Source organism: Asterias amurensis, chromosome 1 (genome assembly GCF_032118995.1).
Source record: "Asterias amurensis chromosome 1, ASM3211899v1".
In the NCBI taxonomy this organism is placed as follows: Eukaryota; Metazoa; Echinodermata; class Asteroidea; order Forcipulatida; family Asteriidae; genus Asterias; species Asterias amurensis.
Window position 1 is genome coordinate 27707510 of NC_092648.1, and position 18364 is coordinate 27725873.

Genomic DNA, 18364 nt, shown 5'->3' on the forward strand with positions numbered 1-18364 from the left:
TTTTGCTTGGGAAAGTAAACACATCATGTATAACTTGTCTGTATGTTAAAAGGAATTTAAGAATGTTGTCTGAAACTCGAGGTTTGTCACTCGTTTCTAAGAACACCATGTCACATAATACTGGCTTCTAATGTGATGTGCATGTCGGTCAGTCAGTGACGCTCCTAGCGCTGTACAATATTCGTGCAAGGTATGTGGGACTTCGTTTGGATTATGAGACCTAATTCTTTATAGCACCGTGTAATGGTTTACAATGTGCTGTGGCTCAATATGCTGCCAATTAAAACTTGGGTTGAAGAAAATCAAATTGAATTTGTGCTTTTTAGGGCATTTCTTGGCAAGCAATATACAACATTTACACTTGATATTTACCATTCATATCATAAGTTCAACATTAACTTAAGTATTGTTAAAAATAACAGCTGAACAAGATTGCAATGCATCAGCTGTGATCTCCATAAAATGTAAGACTTGATGTTTTCTTCCACCAAATATAGATTAATAGATTATAGATAAATATGGCTCTCTGTGGTTCTTTAAAAACCAAAACATATAATGTTATGGTACAGTACAGGCAGGCATGATATTCTTACTTTAATCATATTTCTGATTTTATTTACCCTCAGAAAAAAAGAAGTCAAAAACGGACCTTATGCATATAATGTCTTTAGGCTAGAGGTCAAAAGGAGGTTGTTAATTGGTCAATCCTGTGGGCCACGGGTACACATCTGTGTGTTTCCATTGTTTCGTCAATACCAGTAAGATTTTGGCTGGATGATGTCAATGCATGAGGTCTATTATCAAATAGCTTGCAAAGTCTATTCACAAGCCTACACACATACATGCAGGTTCGGCCTTTGTACTCTACAAAGTTTTCCTACTTCTTTTCCCAAAGATCAAATACCATGCCTGTGAGTAATGGTACATGTACATGAAGATGTAAATCCATGGTCCATAACTGACAAAAGTATACCGAACCCAGTATGTGGCAGAGGAACCCCCACCCCCCCCCCCAACCAATGTGCTCATACTTCATCGCACTCTTTTCTGAGGCCCAATTTCAAAGCGCTGCTTAGCAGCCGATTTTGTGCTTACTGTGCAATTTCTATTTCATAGCACTGCTAACTGTAAGCACACGAAAAGGCATGCTAACCTTTTGGTGCTTACCGGCAAATAAATAACATCACAACGCAAATCCGCGGTAAACACACAATATGGCCGCTCAATTTTTCTGCTAACCTGTGAAATACGCTAAGGCTTAATAAGCAATTTTTTTCTACTTTAAGGCTATAAAGCAATTTTTCTGCTTTAGGAAGCTTACTGTTAAGCAACGCTATGAAATTGGGCCCAGGAGGTCATTGGTTCTACTCCCGCTCCAGTCATTCAGTCAATTTATCTGTGTTCAAACCCCTAAAAATTTAACACTGGTACAGCACATGAAATTGTAATCCCACAGTAACAGCAGTTAATAATAATTGCTCAGATTCATCTGAATTTAGTTAGACTAATGACTAGTCAGCATTCATTAGAACTACTTCTGGTATCATCATAGGCTGTGTCCGAAACGGCGACTTCGGCTACAGCTACGGCTAGATCGCGCGCGTCTGTCTATTCTTCAACACTGGTAGACGCGCTGATCTAGACGTAGCTGTAGCCGAAGCCGTCGTTTCGGACACGGCCATACACTTGACACATAATGAAAACCTGACACTGTTATCAAGTACAAACCTTGTATGTTTTTTTACATTGCATATATCACAACTGGTGCATGAGTTAAAACGTAGCAATGGCTATCAACTATCCATGCATTGACAACTTTTTTATGATATAACTTTGTAAAATAAGGCTTTAAATTGAACAAGAAAATCATCAACAAAATAATGCTAAAATACATAAATAACTTTCAATGAGATAACATCAATAATACAAATCTTTTATAGTGCAACTTGAGTTAATGGCACTTGTTTATCTTTACACAATGTTCTCAAGCAACCAATTTGGTTTTCTCTTAGAGAACATGGAGTAAAACTTTTAGCAAAAAGGATAAATTTAGTCCTTTTCAGTTTTACTTCAAGATTGAATATAAATGTTTAGAGATGGGCACACAACTTCCACAGTATAAGGATGGTCTTAGATCCTTAAACGATTTTGCCTGAAGTGCTATATATTTTTTTGTAAAACCCTTGTTTTTGTTCTCCTGTACCAAAGACTCGATGTTTGAAACAAATATGTTATGAAAACATATTAGGTTTTCTCCACTTCTTTTCTCAGTGACTGCATCAAGGTGTGTTATTTCATGTACAATGTAAATGTTGGTACAGGCCTATGACAAGTACCAGTGGTGTGCAGTTACTTTAATTCTGTCAAATCTAAATATCTTGCTCAACCTACAGTAAGATGATTAGACTAATGAAGTCTGCCCGAATCACACTTTTGATAATCCTGTTCTTAAACTGAGATGTAATTTCACCATACTATGCCAACTGGCGCAAACGCTTACTACTTGTCCATTAGAAATGCAAAGAGTAATTTTTCTTTTCAGGATTTAGGTCAGAAAAAAACAACTGGACTTGTCTTTTTTAAGTTACAATTTTCTACATTGAGATGTTATGAATGGAGAACCCTATACCCACACAAATCAAACAACTTAGAGTCCGAGTTAAGAATTTATTATCCGCATCATTAAATTTTAGAATTTAAGTTTCCATTGGCACATAAAAATAGAACACTTGGTTTGGTTCATATCATAATTAAGGACTTTTGAATTGCACTTTAGACACCAATGAATGGTGAATGCTGAAACAATAATGACGTCACAAACCTTTGATAACAACATCTAACTTTAGAATGAACGCTAAACTTAAGATATTATTTCAGGGAGTAATAAACTCTGTACACAGCCTCTATGTCCCTCTTACTCTTGGCAACATTTTACAGTGAGTTGACAAATGTTTGAAACAGTTTAACTGCACAGGTTGTGTATGGTGGCCCAACTGTGCACCGAACTAAATGTGTAGATACATTCACCACGTTTTCTCATTGCATTCTGGCATAGTTTATCTATCATTCAAAACCACAGTGAATGATATTGAATTGTCAGACAGTAGGAGGGTTGACTGTGTTCTGTGTAGGTGTTCACCACTATAAGTTATCACACAAGTGCGAGTGGAATACGGAAAAATATAGCGCTTCTGCGTCCCATATCCAACGAGGCCGAAGGGACGCAGACGCGCTATATTTTCCGTATTTCCACGAGCACACGTGTGATAACGTATTTATCTTCAAGCAAACTTGGCGCGTGACATAGAACACACAATACGCATGGTAGTGATATTAGCCGTGCAATATAGGTTTTTATCACCACTCCATTCTGCCAATCTGATTGGAGGATTAGCGCGTACTTGAAGATAAATGATCTTATTGCATGCTGGCATAGTTTCAGGATCATCCAAACCACAGTGGATGATATTGAATGGTCAAACAGTAGAAGGGTTAAATATTGTCTTTTACATCCGTTTGGTTTTACGAATGAGCCGATTTCTGTAGACTCATCCAGTTGACATCCTTAAAGAATGGATGGAGACGAATCTCCTCAGCTCCTCCTGCTCGATGGCTGCCCAGCCTCTCATTGGGGTTGGCTTGTAATAACTACAACAAAATCACAAATAGATATCCAGTTTGGGTACGACACAAAACACAATGTCCACAGATTTACATTAAACTTACATAGTTTGAAAATAGTGATAGTAGAAAGCTTCCCCTAAAATATTATTTCCCGAGGTGCTGTAGTTTTTGTGAATTTAGTAAAACCATATCATGAAAATAATTGTCATCTTAGGAGACCCACTACATAGAATTTTAGCATGATTATCAATTAATATCATATGGTAGTTGACAAATGATCATTCTGTAAATGTGGCTTTTGTAGAGTACATTGTTTAGAATTGTCTGGTACATGTTAGCAGCCACATTGAGTCTCTAATAGTCTCCCATTGTCACCAGACTATGCTTTTGGGGCTATTTTGGGGTGTCGTGGCCGAGTGGATCAGAGCACCGAACTCAAGCTCTGATGCTTCTGTTCAGCAGAGTGTGGGTTCGAATCCCGGTCGTGACACTTGTGTCCCTGAGAAAGACACTTATAATTGCTTCTCTCCACCCAGGGGTAAATGGGTGCCTGTGAAGGCCCTGAGATGGTTCTTGTGATTGGTTTAGCTGAGTAGCGCATATATTGCCCACAGGCTGTATACTCCCCAAGGAGCTGAGATGGTTTAAGCAATGATTTAAGGCCCAGTAACCAGGGGTAATAATGTCGGAAGCGCTTTGATACACCCCTCGGGCGTGAAAGGCACTATATAAAAACGGTCTATATTCTTCTTATTATTAGTTTTCAGTGAAATATGCAACAGTGAACACAATTGGTTAAATCAACTGGTGTATTTTTCATGAACCTAGTTCCTTGATATCCTCCAGAATCCACCCGTTAGTTTTGCACAATTTTGATTGATTCAGAACTGGAGAGCCGCCGTACCAAACATACAACTTGCAGGCATGCAACGTTGCAGTGCCTTTTTTTCTATTCTTATTCATAAATACCTGGGACAGTTTTTCAATTCTGATTAAGTTGAGAGATCATGTGTCATCTGTTCTTTTTTACTGATGGCCTCATAGTTCTGATTGGAATCAGAAGCACTAGTCACAAGTTTCGCTCAACCCTTTAGGAAAAAAAAATCCGCAAATGGTTTGTGGTTGTACCTGTTTGATTAAGCTGCTAGCCTCTGGTGATACATGGTCAGGGATGATGAGTTGAGTGTGGGAGCCAATCCCACTCGGATGACAACTATGCAGAGACTGTGGAATCCAATCACAACCAGCAATATTATTAGTCAATAAAATCTTAAAAGATTAGGAGTCTTGTCATATTTTGTCAACTCACAACATCCTAGGTGTACTATTGTGAATGCTTGATATTTTCTTACGTATTCATGGCCTGATTATCACGCCAAGAATTGTTTTCTTTGAATGAATTTTGACAGATGATACTTTTTCATCATGAAAGGTGGATGGATTCACTATCTTGTGAAAATACCTGTGTGAACATTTCTTACTGCAGTATTTTGCTGTTTTCTAATTAGTAGTAACTATTGCAGCTGAAACTTTCTTATGTGACTTTTATTGTTCTTTATAACTTTGCAGAATATAGTCAGCACTAAAACGTCAAAAACCAATCTATGACCCTACATTTTATTTATAAACTGAATACAACCAGGAGAAAATATTGGAGATCACTGAATTAAGTAGGCTTTCTTCCTTTAGTTCAAGAAGTATGATTGATAGGTAACTCACCATTCCAGTAAGCAGTTCATAAAGTAAAGCTCCAAAACTCCACCAGTCACACGTAGGCGTCACATTAAAAATCCCATTCACTTCAGGTGCAGTGTAAAAATGTTCCTTGGCGAATGGATTCAGCGTCCTCTCAACGTACTGCCACTGGCTGAAGTATGTCAGCCTGATGTGTCCACCCTCAGCCAGAAGGATGTTATCCGGCCGTAGATCTTGACAGATGATTCCCACTGCGTGTAGGTCTGTCAGTGCAAGGAGTATCTCGGCAGCCCATAGTCGAACGCAGGATTCTGGAAGGGTGTTGGATTTAGTAACTTTCACCTGCTCGTCCATTTGTGAGAAAAGGGTCGAGAGAGACGGCAAGGGTGCATCGCGAGGGTTGATTATTGGAGTGGGTTTCTTTGTATCATTGGCGGATGGCGGGGAGATGGTTTTACGCAACGGTGCACCATTGTGAGTCGGGGTGATGTCACTGTCATCTTTTGTCCTATCCATATCAGAACGGTTCACATTCACATAAACATCAGAGTTGGCAATGGTCGTCTTCTGATTGGCTGTGTGCTGGTCAGGGCTTTCAATGGTTGGGGAGTCCATGACAGTCCCGCTGTCCCAATCGGGGGAGTATATAGTGTGCTTAGGCGTGGATTCACATGAGCTGTATAATGTAGTATCTATACTCTCCTGGTTTGGGGATAAACTGCTTGGTGTTGTGACAGAGGGCAGTAAGGGAGGGTTCGTTTGATTAGAGGACAAATCACTAGTTTTGACGTAAAGATCTTTTGGCAGGTTTGGTTTATTTGAATTCCTATCAGGTTCTAAGGTATCAGTACCTCTTGATGAGGCAGCTTCACTAAGCATCTTACCGAGGTTGGGCTCACTCTTACTGGTATCAGCCCTACTGGTCTCCCACACAGAGGCCGATCCAAAGCCCCCATCATCAATACTAGTGTCCACTTTCAGTAGAGAGGAAAGCCCATCGTCTGGCCTTTTCTCCTCAAAGGTTGCACTCCTAACCTTGAAGTCCATTGGATTGGAGTACTTCCTCTGGCTCAGAGGGCTGTCACGAGACACTCCCTGTTCCTGCATACTCATACTGTGCTGTAAGGGCGTCGGTCTAGTGAATGACTCTGCAAAAGGGACAGTGCTTGCTACAGTATTAGTGTCAAAAAACTCGGCAAGGTCGGTACCAGGCTGTGATGATGTCAATTCATCGGTCATGGCAGAGGCAAATCCACTTGTGTCGGGCAAGGTGTCAAGTTTGGTCGTACTTGGTGATATTAACGAGTTGGACTCTGTGACCTCTGAAGCAGTGTTATTCAAAGGTATGAGATTGAAATCAAGCTCATCCTCTTGTTCTAAATCTTGCATGACCTTCATGGCATCAGCTATGACATCTTCAGGATTGTGGTCAACCCAAGTTGACAAAGCTGGCTGTGATTTGACGTCATTGCTATCAATGCGCCCAACGTTACTAAACACTTCGTCAACAACAGGTCCAGCTTTAGGACTCCCTTTGGGGCTTTCAAAAGCGAAAGCATTCTTATCATCACTGCCAACACTGTGAAGTTCACTACCAGGACTCTCTTGACTGTCAATGCTAAATAAATTGATAGGAGCGTTGCTGTTTAAGTCTTGAACATTATGTGAGGGAATACTCAATCCCCTGTTGGTTTGACCATTTGTCTCGCCACCCCAATCACGAGTTGCCTCATTAACGTCGTTATAAACAATGTCATACTGTGAGCATTGATTGACCAAATCATTCAAGTTGGCCTCTGTGTCCTGAATATCAAGCTCAGCGAACTCACTCGCGATGGGATCAGGCGTTAGGACTTCTTGGTTGGGTTTCTCAACGTAGTCAATCATAAGATTTGCATAGCTGTTACCCCCACCCTCTGATTCTTGGCCTCCAACGGACACTTGTTGTTGATTCTCCAGGGAGGGGATCAAGCCTTGTGGATTCATCTCAGGCTCTTGAAAGACATTCTCCTCACAAATCTCCTCTCGGTGTTTCTTATCGTCTTTTGAGCTCGTCGTACTGTGTCTAGATCTCCGTGATCCGCAGCTACCAATGCTCCTCTCCAAGCTGCTCACCATGGCTTGATTGACGGACTTTTCAGCCCCGTGGCTCAGGTAGCCACTGGCATAGTTCCAAAGCTTCCCCCCGCTTGCATGCTCCAGGATCAGATAGATTGCATTATCCGTCTCGATGAACTTGTAAAGCTTGGCGACGTAGCTGCAGTAGGCAGGCACAGCGATTGTACGCTTGGTAGCCACTGAACATTTCTGAAGTACCTGTAGATGTTCCAAAACAAGAATTATTCTCAGGATGTTTCAAAGTCAAAGGCATCCAGAAATATATTTCAATGTCCTTTTAAAATTGTAATCCAAAAGGTGTGACATTTTCAGTCTTTGGTCCCAACATCAAAGATAAACTCCTGGAAGCTTAGAAAAAACCTAGCTCATGCCACGAGACGATTCTTAAACTCACCTTTATAATGAATGTTTGATATGAGATTGAATCCAGAACAAGCAGAACAGAGTCTATCAATCCAAGGACCTTATAATTCTTGAGCTCCTCCTCCGAACCCCTGAGATGTGCTGAGCGTGGATCAACATCGATGCATGGATGCTCCGACTGAGGGGACAAAATAATACACAAAATTTGTCTCAAAGTATCAAGAGGATTTAAAGCAGTTGGGATCAATTACTTATGAAATTGAGCAACAAATTCTGACTGAAAAGTGTTTTGCTAACATTCAGCCGTCCATGCCAACCAGATTGGTTTGTTTATCAACAATGGAAAGTTCTTTTCAAATCTATGGTGGTTGGCGGTAAATACCACAGCCTAACTTTCATTTCAAACGACAGCCTCACTTTCATATCAATACGACAGCCTCACTTACATATCAATACGACAGCCTCACTTTCATATCAATAAGACAGCCTCACTTTCATATCAATCTATGACTATTAGGCAAATTCACCCACCTCCCATCTCTTGTAATTAGTGACTTCAGCTGATAGATATTGGTTGTATAAATCCTCTGCCTTCATGAGGTACTGTGCCGTCTTCCTCCGTACGGCCTCACGACGTGTTTTATTGTCATCGCCTGGAAAACATGTACAAATACAGGTTGGAAACAAATAAAAACTACAGCTATGTTGCTCCTTTAAACTTTACACTGTATGCAAAAGCCTGCTATCAAAGTCAACCATTAAAGGGTTTAGGTACTTTGTGTAACACAAAGTCCACATAATTATTTATATTAAACTTACACAGTTTGAAGATAATGATAGTAGAAAGCTTCTCTGAAAATATTAGATGCTGAGGTGCTATAGTTTTAGAGAAATGAGTAAAACAATGTCACAAAAATAATGTTTGTCTCAGTTCTAGCATGTAAAAAGGTATTAACCAGTTATGGTGTTTTACCATAACTTTATATTAACCAGTTATGGTGTTTTACCATGACTTGTTACATGCTAAAACAGTTTTTGTCTCACTGAGATAAAAATTATTTGTGTTACTTGTTTTACTCATTTCTCCAAAAAAATAACACGTCACCATGTCAAGTTGACTTGAACTTGACATAAGGCCCATTCACACGAGCGCTGCAAACGAGGGTCCCGTGCGATTTCATAACATCGATGTTATGAAATCGCAAATCCACGTCGTGTGAATGCTATGTATGTTACGAAATTACCTGGGTCCCGTGTTGTTCATAACACAGATCGAGACCTCCTCCAAAAAATCGCATCGATGTTATAATCATGGGGAGCCATCGTCTGAACCGAATGCCTGCGATCGTAACGAGGGACCGCTGCGTTGACACGTGTAGAACTATGGAGGAAGAAATGGGCGAACTATAGCATGCATATACATGTACATGTACATACACGTGATGTATATCTGCTCAACGCTGGATAACGATCGTTTGGCTGGTGGGTTTTGTGGCCGGATGCTAGACCAGTCCAAACCTTGAAGCAAAAACATCATTCAATCGGGAGCAGAATACGTCTTTTGGCAAAAATTTTCCATGTTTTAATTCACCATTTGTTATGTCTCATCAATAATTCCATATCTACAAAATATTTTCATTCAACAATGTAGCGTTTTTAACGTCAAAAACTCTATTTGAATCGTGGAATTTTGTGTTTTTCTTCGACTCGAACATGACTCGACGTTGCTGGATCGCTGCATTTCAAGACAAGCTCAAACCTTGAAGCAAAAACATCGTTCATTCGGAAGCAGAATACGTCATTTGGTTAAGCTTTTCGATTGTTTTAATTTCGATGTTTTAATTCAATAACTTCATATCTATAAAGCATTTCCATTCAACAATGTAGCATTTTTAACGTCCAAAAAGCTATTTGAATCGTGTTTTTCTTTTTTACGCTTCGAAAATGTAACCCCCTTCCCGCCGGCCGCCGGGATGAGAGTTACGTTATCGCAAATGTTTGTAAAATATTCTACATTTTATGTGACTTAAAATGAAATTGATTTCAATGAAATTGTATTATTTTATTCCTTTTAACTGTAATCGCTTGTAGACTTTAGTCCATGCAGTCAAGCCTACCCAAACGAGGGACGTATGTTTACATGTGTGTGTGTGTGTGTCGTGTGAATGCTCGCTAAAAAATCGCGCGCGGTAAAGGTGACAGACGGCTGGCGCCCTTAACCAGGGACCCTCGTTTGCAGCGCTCGTGTGAATGGGCCTATAGTGACATGGTTATTAACTGCAGTCATGTTATGCCATAAAACACTAGAGCAATTACCCTCTCTGCCACAATAAGTCTCTTGTCTTCTTATGATTAGGCTTTCAGTCCCTTTCCAAACCATTTATGGTGAAGTGCCTTAACAATAAGACAAGTGTCACTACCAGGACCTGAACCCCACTCTAACAATGCCAGAGATAAAGTCTGTCACATGCTGGGAAATAAAGTTGGATTGTATTACACAAAAATAAATACTGACCGATGACACCTTTTAGGAGCACGCCAACACCCGACTTGTAGAGGTCAAAGGCCGCTTGGTAGTTCCCATTAGTCTCGTTGTCCAGTGCAAGACTGATGTGGTAAGCTGCCTGGTAAAGATAGTCTTCTGCACCCCCTATTGTCATTCCAGCTACGCCTCTATTGTCCGTTTCATCAAGCGCTGGTTTGGCCTATATGGGTAAAAAAAATACAAACAACTGTTAAACAATAATATAATGATTGTCAATTTCTGGGGCATGCAGTTGCCGTTCTCATTGGTCAACAAAAAGAAGGGAGGGATTGGATAGGTCCATTGACCCAATTCACCTAAAGCCATCATCACAATAATCTTTCTTGGTTGCGCCATTTTGGTAGTCAATGTCCATGTGTGTTGTTTAGTGCAGTTTGCATTTTGGGCTACATGGCGTTTACATGTTTATGAGTTGACTCTAAAAAACGGCAAGCGTGGCAGACATGCGGGTTGTGAAGTTGGTGCAAGGGGGTCAATAGCTCAATGTGCAAACGAATGCAAAGTAGGGTGTCCCATTGCTCTCTTTTAAGTCCATTAGGGCGTCCCCTGCCCATGGTGATCCGAGAAACAAACTCTCTTCAAGCCTCCCTGTCCAGAGCGGTTGAAGTTAGCTCATGCATGTTATGTCTTTTAAGTGCACGAATGTTGTCAGTCCCATTGCAGGCAAATATTTAACCGTATTGAAATATTTCTGGCAACCCTAGGTTCCCATTACTTTCCTTTCACTTGTGAAGGAAACAAACTTAACAGGTCCCAGTATTCAAACACACACCGCCACTAACATAATTGGAACGTACCTGTGGGGAACGAGAATCCACAATGCCACCATCAGTGTACATAGCGTCCCTCTCAGCAGCCTGTTGAGCTCTGATGCAGTGCAGGTAAGCTCTGGCCATCGAGTTACGAGCGTCCTTAGAATCATCGCTAGACTCTGGGGGTACCACTGTCCAGCCTTCCTGGTTTTCTTGACCCTTCCAGTTAGATTCATTAGTTGGTGTTAGTTGGACAGGCGGGGCTTCGGTTGGAGCCTGTTGAAAGAATGGAAAAAGTATGAGGACAAACCTCTTCTTTTTATGATAACTGCACTGGATTTTTTTTATGAGCGTAACACAACATTATGCGAGACCTTTGGCTTTAAGTCCCATCTGAAGGGCGAAGCAATAATTGCAAGTGACTTGCTTAAGGACACCAAAGTCATAACCGGGACTTAAACCCACACTCTGCTGATCAGGAACACCAGAGCTTCAGTCTAGTGCCCTAGTTTTCTGGAGAGTCTCCTCCGAGACGAAAATAATTTGAAATTGTTTTACTCATTTCTCAAAAAGACCACAGAAACTCAGCGAGTAATATTTTAAGGGAAGCGTCCTACCATCATTATCTTTAAACCATGTAAATCTGTGGAGGTTTGTGTTTTGTGTCAATCAAAAAGCTTGCTCGGCATCGGGAAAATCCGATTTTGGGGAATTGTACCTTAGGGAAGTTGATAGTAATACCACTGTGTTTGGGAGGTTGTACCTTAGAAAAGTTGATGGTAATACCACTGTCAGATGACAGGTCAGTTGTTGAGTTTGCGGCAGTGGAATTCTCCTGCGAGTCTTGGGATTCTTCATTGAGGACAGCACACATATCCATGGCCTGGAATAACCAACTATTGCTCTGAGGAATTGATGAACCCTCGCTGGTAACCCCTGGAGGTTCTGTCAAAGAAATAAGGAAATCCTTCAGGGTGTTGTGTTCATAAAAGTCATAGAAATAGAACCCGGAGATCGCCGAGTGCGACATTGTGCTTGCGACTCTGTTGTGAAACCACTTTTATTATTGGGATTTTCATTCAGTGATTTTTTTTAATTGACCCCTTGCACGCACCTCACACAAGGCGACTGTGCCACGCTCACCATTTTGGTATGCAATAGGTTTACGCGTAAACGATGCGTCGCCTAAAATGAGCACTTCACTGAATATCGCACAGTGACATTGCCCACCAGTATGGCGCATCTAAGATTATTCTGATGATGACGTCTGGTGAATTGGGTCAATATGCTGTTTTGCTGCGTTATAACACCTAACATTTGGTGTATGAGTGTTTCAAAGCACTCATTATACTATGTCTTGTAGAAGTTAGTTTGAATGATGAGACCCAATCATAATTAGCATCTACTAAGGGTTGTACAAGGTGATGGTGTGCAATCTGCGGCCACCCATGACGAAAAAAGCCCAAACCCATCAAGGGCAAACCCCTTCTCTTAAAGCCATTGGACACTTTCGGAACAGAAACAAACATAAAAGTTCACAGATTAACAAATAACTTACAGGGTTTACAGAAGGTAATGGTGAAAGACTTCTCTTGAAATATTATTCCATGAAATGCTTTACTTTTTGAGAAAACATTAAAACAATATAAATTCTCGTTAACGAGAATTACGGATTTATTTTAAACACATGTCATGACATGACGCAACGTGCAGAAACAAGGGTGGGTTTTCCCGTTATTTTCTCCGATGACCGATTGAACCTAAATTTTCACAGGTTTGTTAATTTATGTATAAGTTGTGATACACGAAGTGTGAGCCTCGGACAATACTGGTTACCGAAAGTGTCCAATGGCTTCAACAGAGAGTACTGTGCTCTTTTACATGCATTACACAACAAACAGGACATGCTACATTGTTTTGGTTCATTCAATTCAAAGCAGGAAGCTATTGCGCTGAAGTGTTTGCTTTTTTTCAAACACAAGTATCATGACCAGGAACTGAACCCGATCTCTGACAACAACAGAACTTTATTCAAGTACGATATACCCCTACTCAGACGTGACATACTATGCTATAAGTGTGTTCCGTCCCCCCCACTCAGTAGTTTGCTAACTTGTTTCGAAGCATTATCTATTTACTTGTCATTTTTACTTCCTTGTCATTTATCACTCTTTCAGTACTGGTATCTCATAATGTAACTTGGAGATTTTGTTTAAATCCATTTGGAAATAACATTTTAAAGACTTTTTTTGAAGCCAAGCCTTTTAGCAGGAGTTTGCATGATTTACTTTGCTTTACTTTGCTAGTTTGGGCGATTATTGTGAAATTTTTGATCTATAAACCTCATAAGAAATTTGACCACTTGTAATGCATATTAGATCTATCCTACGGTCAAGTAAAACACAGTTTACTAGCATGGTGGGTTATATTTTCACAAATCCGTTGTAGACACGCACACGTACCCAAAAATGTTTTTTTATCGTTTACGAAAAACAATTTTGCTTTATAAACATATTTCTACAATAGCTTGCTGGTAAACAGCTATACATGTATGTCCCTTGCCAGAAGCTATCCCACAAATCATCACATTACTCCTCAACTCAACACACAGCTAATTGGACCTCTAATAAGTCCCATGCGACTTTTATTGTATTTTGTTTTTTGTTTTATACATTATATATATTTGTACATTTGCGTATAAATCAGCGATCCATTAACAAAAACTAACTAATGACCCTACTTTTAAGTCATTATGGTTTTGTGAATGAACAAATCAATGAATGATAAACACATAAGCAATAGAATAGTTTGATCCTTGAAGGACGGACTAACCTGTGTCTGACAGAGGATCAAAAAATGACAATTCCTGAAGTTGTGGTAAGGGTGTTGACGGGACAGAATCTTCGCTGAATGTCGTCCTATCGTCATCGTCATCGTCATATTCAACAGTTCCATACTCCGACACATCCTCTTCATTTTGTCTATGGAGCCACACACCGCCAAGAGACGGGCTGGGTTGCCCCTCTGTAAGGAACACATGATCTCTCCCCTCTGATGGAGTACTGGCTCCTGAATCATAATGGGAGTGACCAGGTGACTGGGACTTCCCACTTGTGAATTCGGGAGAAACTTTCTTGGGCTGTAGAATCTCTCTGCGTGGAGACTGCCTTAGCGCAACCTCCTCCCCACCCTAAAGGAAAACAGAGTGAATTGATTTGAATTGATTTATTGGCTTTGTACGCAAATATGCCCCCTGGCACCCAACACAACACCCATGGAGGGTCATCGTGGATGAGAGGGGGGAGGGGTGGGGGGGGGGGGGGATCAATATCATCACTGACGGGCATCCTTAATTTACATTGTACATCTAGAAAGCAGACCATGCGTGCCTAATTCTGCTTGGTGTAGAATGTGTCCAGCAGTAATTGCATTTGTCGTTCAAGTTTACTTGTTCAGCTGTCAGTGTTTTTTATACTTTTTGTATCATTTGTCATTTTGTCGTTGGGGGAGGGGGGAGATGTGGGGGGGGGGGGTTCCAACAAAGGGGGATTTAATAATCCCTGTAGAAGGTTGTAGGCAGTAAAAGAACTGTTAGAAGAGCTTTTTAAAATCAAAGTAGTTATTTTACAAAATAACACAAAACAGAAACTGCATTTTTATCTTTCCATCAAAACAGGATGACCTTTTTACAAAATCTTCAAATTGTTTGGATGTTGTGTTTGTTGAGATGGCCAAACACAGGATGTAAATATCTTTAATGCGCTGTAATTTTGACCGCTTGAGGGGCCCTCTCAAACATATAATCTGTATCACTTCTGGGGGTATATTCATTCATACCAAAACCAGTTAGTAAAGACTGGAACACATTTTAAACACCACAGACATCTTATCTATCACAGACAATTAAAGGGTGTATGTACTTTTTGTAGGGAAAAAAACACAATGTCCACAGATTTACACTAAACTTACACAGTTTGAAGATAATGATAGTAAAAAGCTTCCCTGAAAATATTACGTGCTGAGTTGCTGTAGTTTTTGAGAAATGAGTAAAACAATGTCATGAAAATAATTTTCGTCTCATGAGATGAAAATTTATTTAAGCATTTACAAACGTATTTTCATTAAATTGTTTTTATCATTTCTCAAAAACAACAGCAACTCAGTAAGTAATATTTGAAGGGAAGCTTTCCACTATCATTATCTTCAAACGCTGTAAGTTTAATGTAAATCTATGGACATTTTGAAAAAGTACCCAAATCCTTTAAACATTTAAAAGAGCTGTTAGTATACCTCTAAAGCATCTTAAAACTACAAGGCAACAAAAGTAACAAAACACCTATATAAAACTGTGCACGACGATTCGCGCTAACCGCCGAAAGTGACAACAATACTATTGAGAGGGCCCTCACACGGTTAGAAATACGGCGCATTCTTGTTATGTATATCAAACTTTCCTTACCTCAAAGAAGCTACGGAAGTAATTGCTTCTTGTGAGGGGCGGGATGCTCACAACAAACTCGAGAAGCCTAAGGGCACTCTGACGTCTTTCCTCAACGACTTCATCATCAAACCGTCCTGAGTACATAAAAAAAAAATTAAAATACAACAGTTTGCATCGGTAAATCAATAAAAGACTTATATAATCCATCATATACATAAACTGATCAACCTGTAGAAGTTTCAGTTTATGCTCCCTCCCTTTTTAGTGATTAAGTCACAGAGTGCAGAGTTTTTTCTTTGAGAAAGTTTGAGGGAAAACAAAACCAATTCAACAGAACTGGAATTCAATCTGTGCGAGGGCATGCAAATTTATGTCTATAAGGAAAATATTGAAGTCTACGGAAAACTTTTTGATGGGGCACAACAAAGGCCAAGACTTGGGCAACCAATGCTGTGGCTTGCATGTGATTTCAGTAATGATGACTTTTGTTATTCTTGTTAAATAATATATCCTTCTTGTTTCATGAAAACTAGATCAGCAACTTTATAAATATATATTAATTTTGGTTCTGTTCATATACACATATACTGCGATGTGTGTTAGCACTGTATACTCTGAAACAAAACCACAGTCATTATTATTACTCAGGTGGGATTCGAACCCATGACCTTTGCAATTCAAAAGCAGTACTTTACCAACTAGACCAAAAACAAAGAAAATCCTGATGCAAATTTCCATAACTTTATATGTTAATAATTACCAAAGAATTTTGCTTTGGCAAACACAGGAAACTTTTCTGGTCTGCGAAGGTTGTAATGGAGAAGTGATAACGCTTTGTTGAGCTTCTTGAAGTCATTGTAACGTTTCCACACAACAATCTGTAAGAAAATACAAACAAGGTTGTCAATCAACAACTGTGGATCAGTTGCCCTAGAAATAGCGGTTTGACCTGCCACACAGCAAGTGTCTATAGTTAGATCATTGGTTTATTACGAACTATTGACATAGCCTATTATCACTCTGGCGTCATTGCATGACAGAACACTGATCGTTCGGTGTACTCATTATTTGAACTTCTAATAATCGCAATCATCTGGCAAATCATTTTCAATTCATGTCATCTTTAAAAATAGTTTTGGCAAGGTTGAGTTTTACATGAAAAGTTAACACAAACTAAACTATATGGGATAGTCGGTAAAATTTCCACATCTGACTGCCACTTTTTCATTCATTTTGGACTCTTGGAGATCCATTTTGGGGTTTACAATGACTGGGTGGGTGAAAAAGTGGCAGTCCGATGCCATACAAAACATTTTCTGTATTGATTCTCTGTACTCACCTCAGTCACATCTTCTGGTTTGTTCAAGGAGAAAGCCTGTAAAATAACAAATGGAGGCGAAAAACTTCACTTTATATTAATATTTTAAGAATTATTGATGTAGAGGAGCTACTCCTATGCTCCTACCCTAGAGGTTTGTCCCGGAGTGGATTTTCTTACCTCCCATCATAAGTCTTGAGAGTTCAAAAATTGGCAAGATCTGTTTAAAAAAAATTCTGTAAGTTGGGAATGTAAGTTATATTATTTTTTAAAGAGCAAAACGCTTCGTTTGTGTTGTGAGATTCACCCTCTACGGGGTTCGTGGAGGCGATAGCGGAACGAACCTCAAGTCATAATAGTAACATAGTTCTATGGAGGATGTATGGGGAACTAGATGCTGTCTCAGCCCGGGCCAACATTATATTCTTCACTAACTGACTAAAGGACTCTTGAAACATCTTTAAACCAATCTCCTCTTCACTTTTCTGTACCGTTTCTTTTTGTCTTTCTTTTAATAAACTGTCAAACTCAATAAACCCTGGTGGGATAAACCCTTTGAAAAAAAGCATTGAGATTGGTGCCAACTTGCGAGTCCTTAGAAGTTAGACCTTACCTTAGGAAAAACATGGGAAAAATAAGTGGACCGGGGCTGAGAAAAGCATCTAGCTCCGCCTAAGTTCTAGCTCTGCTTTGTTATCTAATTCACACGAAAACTATGCAAGAGAAGAGGGGAAGGAATGAACTTTCAAAAAGGAAGGGAAGGGGCGAATTATTTAATTTTAATTGCAAAAAATGGCAATGCTGAAATTTTAATATTCATTAAATAATGACGAGTTACCACAATTTATGTAAAATCACAAAACTGCACACAAACCCTGTATGTCACTTTGTAAACTGTAAATCCCTTTTGATGTGTGGTTGGATCTGTGACCAGAAAGCTTCGAATCCAATTATCTTTTGATCTACCGGACGGGGCAGCCATTTCACATCACAAACATCTCCACACACACGACCGATGACCTTTGCGAGGGGTCAGTCACGGATCGATATCCGGAACCAATTTCATCGCGGGGTGGCGCTAGACAGCGATACTCTTAAAAAACATTTACTCCGCAACTTTCTCGAAACAGGCCCGAAAATACATAATGTTGAGTGGCTTTATTCGTGGAATGGGAGGACTATTCACATCGCAAGGTAAAATTTGGACTGTTCCATTTCACGAGGCTTCGCGAAATGGAACAGTCCAAGTTTTACCTTGCGATAATATTCCTCCCATTCCACGAATAAAGCCAATCAATAGTTGTTTGATATATAACTGACATATAGATCCTTGTCATTTGATGTATTTAACATCATTTGATGTATTTTAAGTATAACATTATGGGAAAAAACCTACAAATTACTGGTTCGGAACAAATTGTATTCACAAATTTAAAGGCAGTGGACACTATTGGTAATTACTCAAAATAATTATTAGCATAAAACCTTGCTTGGGGGCGAGTAATGGG

At 39.8% G+C, this 18364-nt stretch overlaps 1 protein-coding gene across 1 annotated transcript; it reads right to left on the bottom strand.

Annotated features, from left to right (window-relative positions):
• Positions 1 to 633: 633 nt before the first annotated feature.
• On the bottom strand, positions 634 to 17844 carry LOC139935334 (ribosomal protein S6 kinase delta-1-like). Its single transcript, XM_071929869.1, has 13 exons — positions 17731 to 17844; positions 16878 to 16913; positions 16299 to 16416; positions 15557 to 15672; positions 13930 to 14287; positions 11861 to 12042; positions 11143 to 11373; positions 10316 to 10505; positions 8332 to 8453; positions 7832 to 7978; positions 5344 to 7635; positions 4753 to 4848; positions 634 to 3648 (listed from the first exon to the last, which is right to left on the bottom strand). The coding sequence occupies exons 1-13, from the start codon at positions 17836 to 17838 to the stop codon at positions 3523 to 3525; spliced, it is 4122 nt and encodes a 1373-aa protein (XP_071785970.1). The 5' UTR covers positions 17839 to 17844; the 3' UTR covers positions 634 to 3522.
• Positions 17845 to 18364: the final 520 nt, after the last annotated feature.

Excerpts from the sequence above, each read along its gene's own strand:
- LOC139935334 (XM_071929869.1), bottom strand. The coding sequence starts at position 17,838 with ATGGCTGCCCCGTCCGGTAGATCAAAAGATAATTGGATTCGAAGCTTT. Across the intron at positions 10,506-11,142 it reads TGGATTCTCGTTCCCCACAG|GCCAAACCAGCGCTTGATGA; the intron begins GTACGTTCCAAT and ends TTACCCATATAG. Across the intron at positions 8,454-10,315 it reads GCTCCTAAAAGGTGTCATCG|GCGATGACAATAAAACACGT; the intron begins GTCAGTATTTAT and ends CATGTTTTCCAG.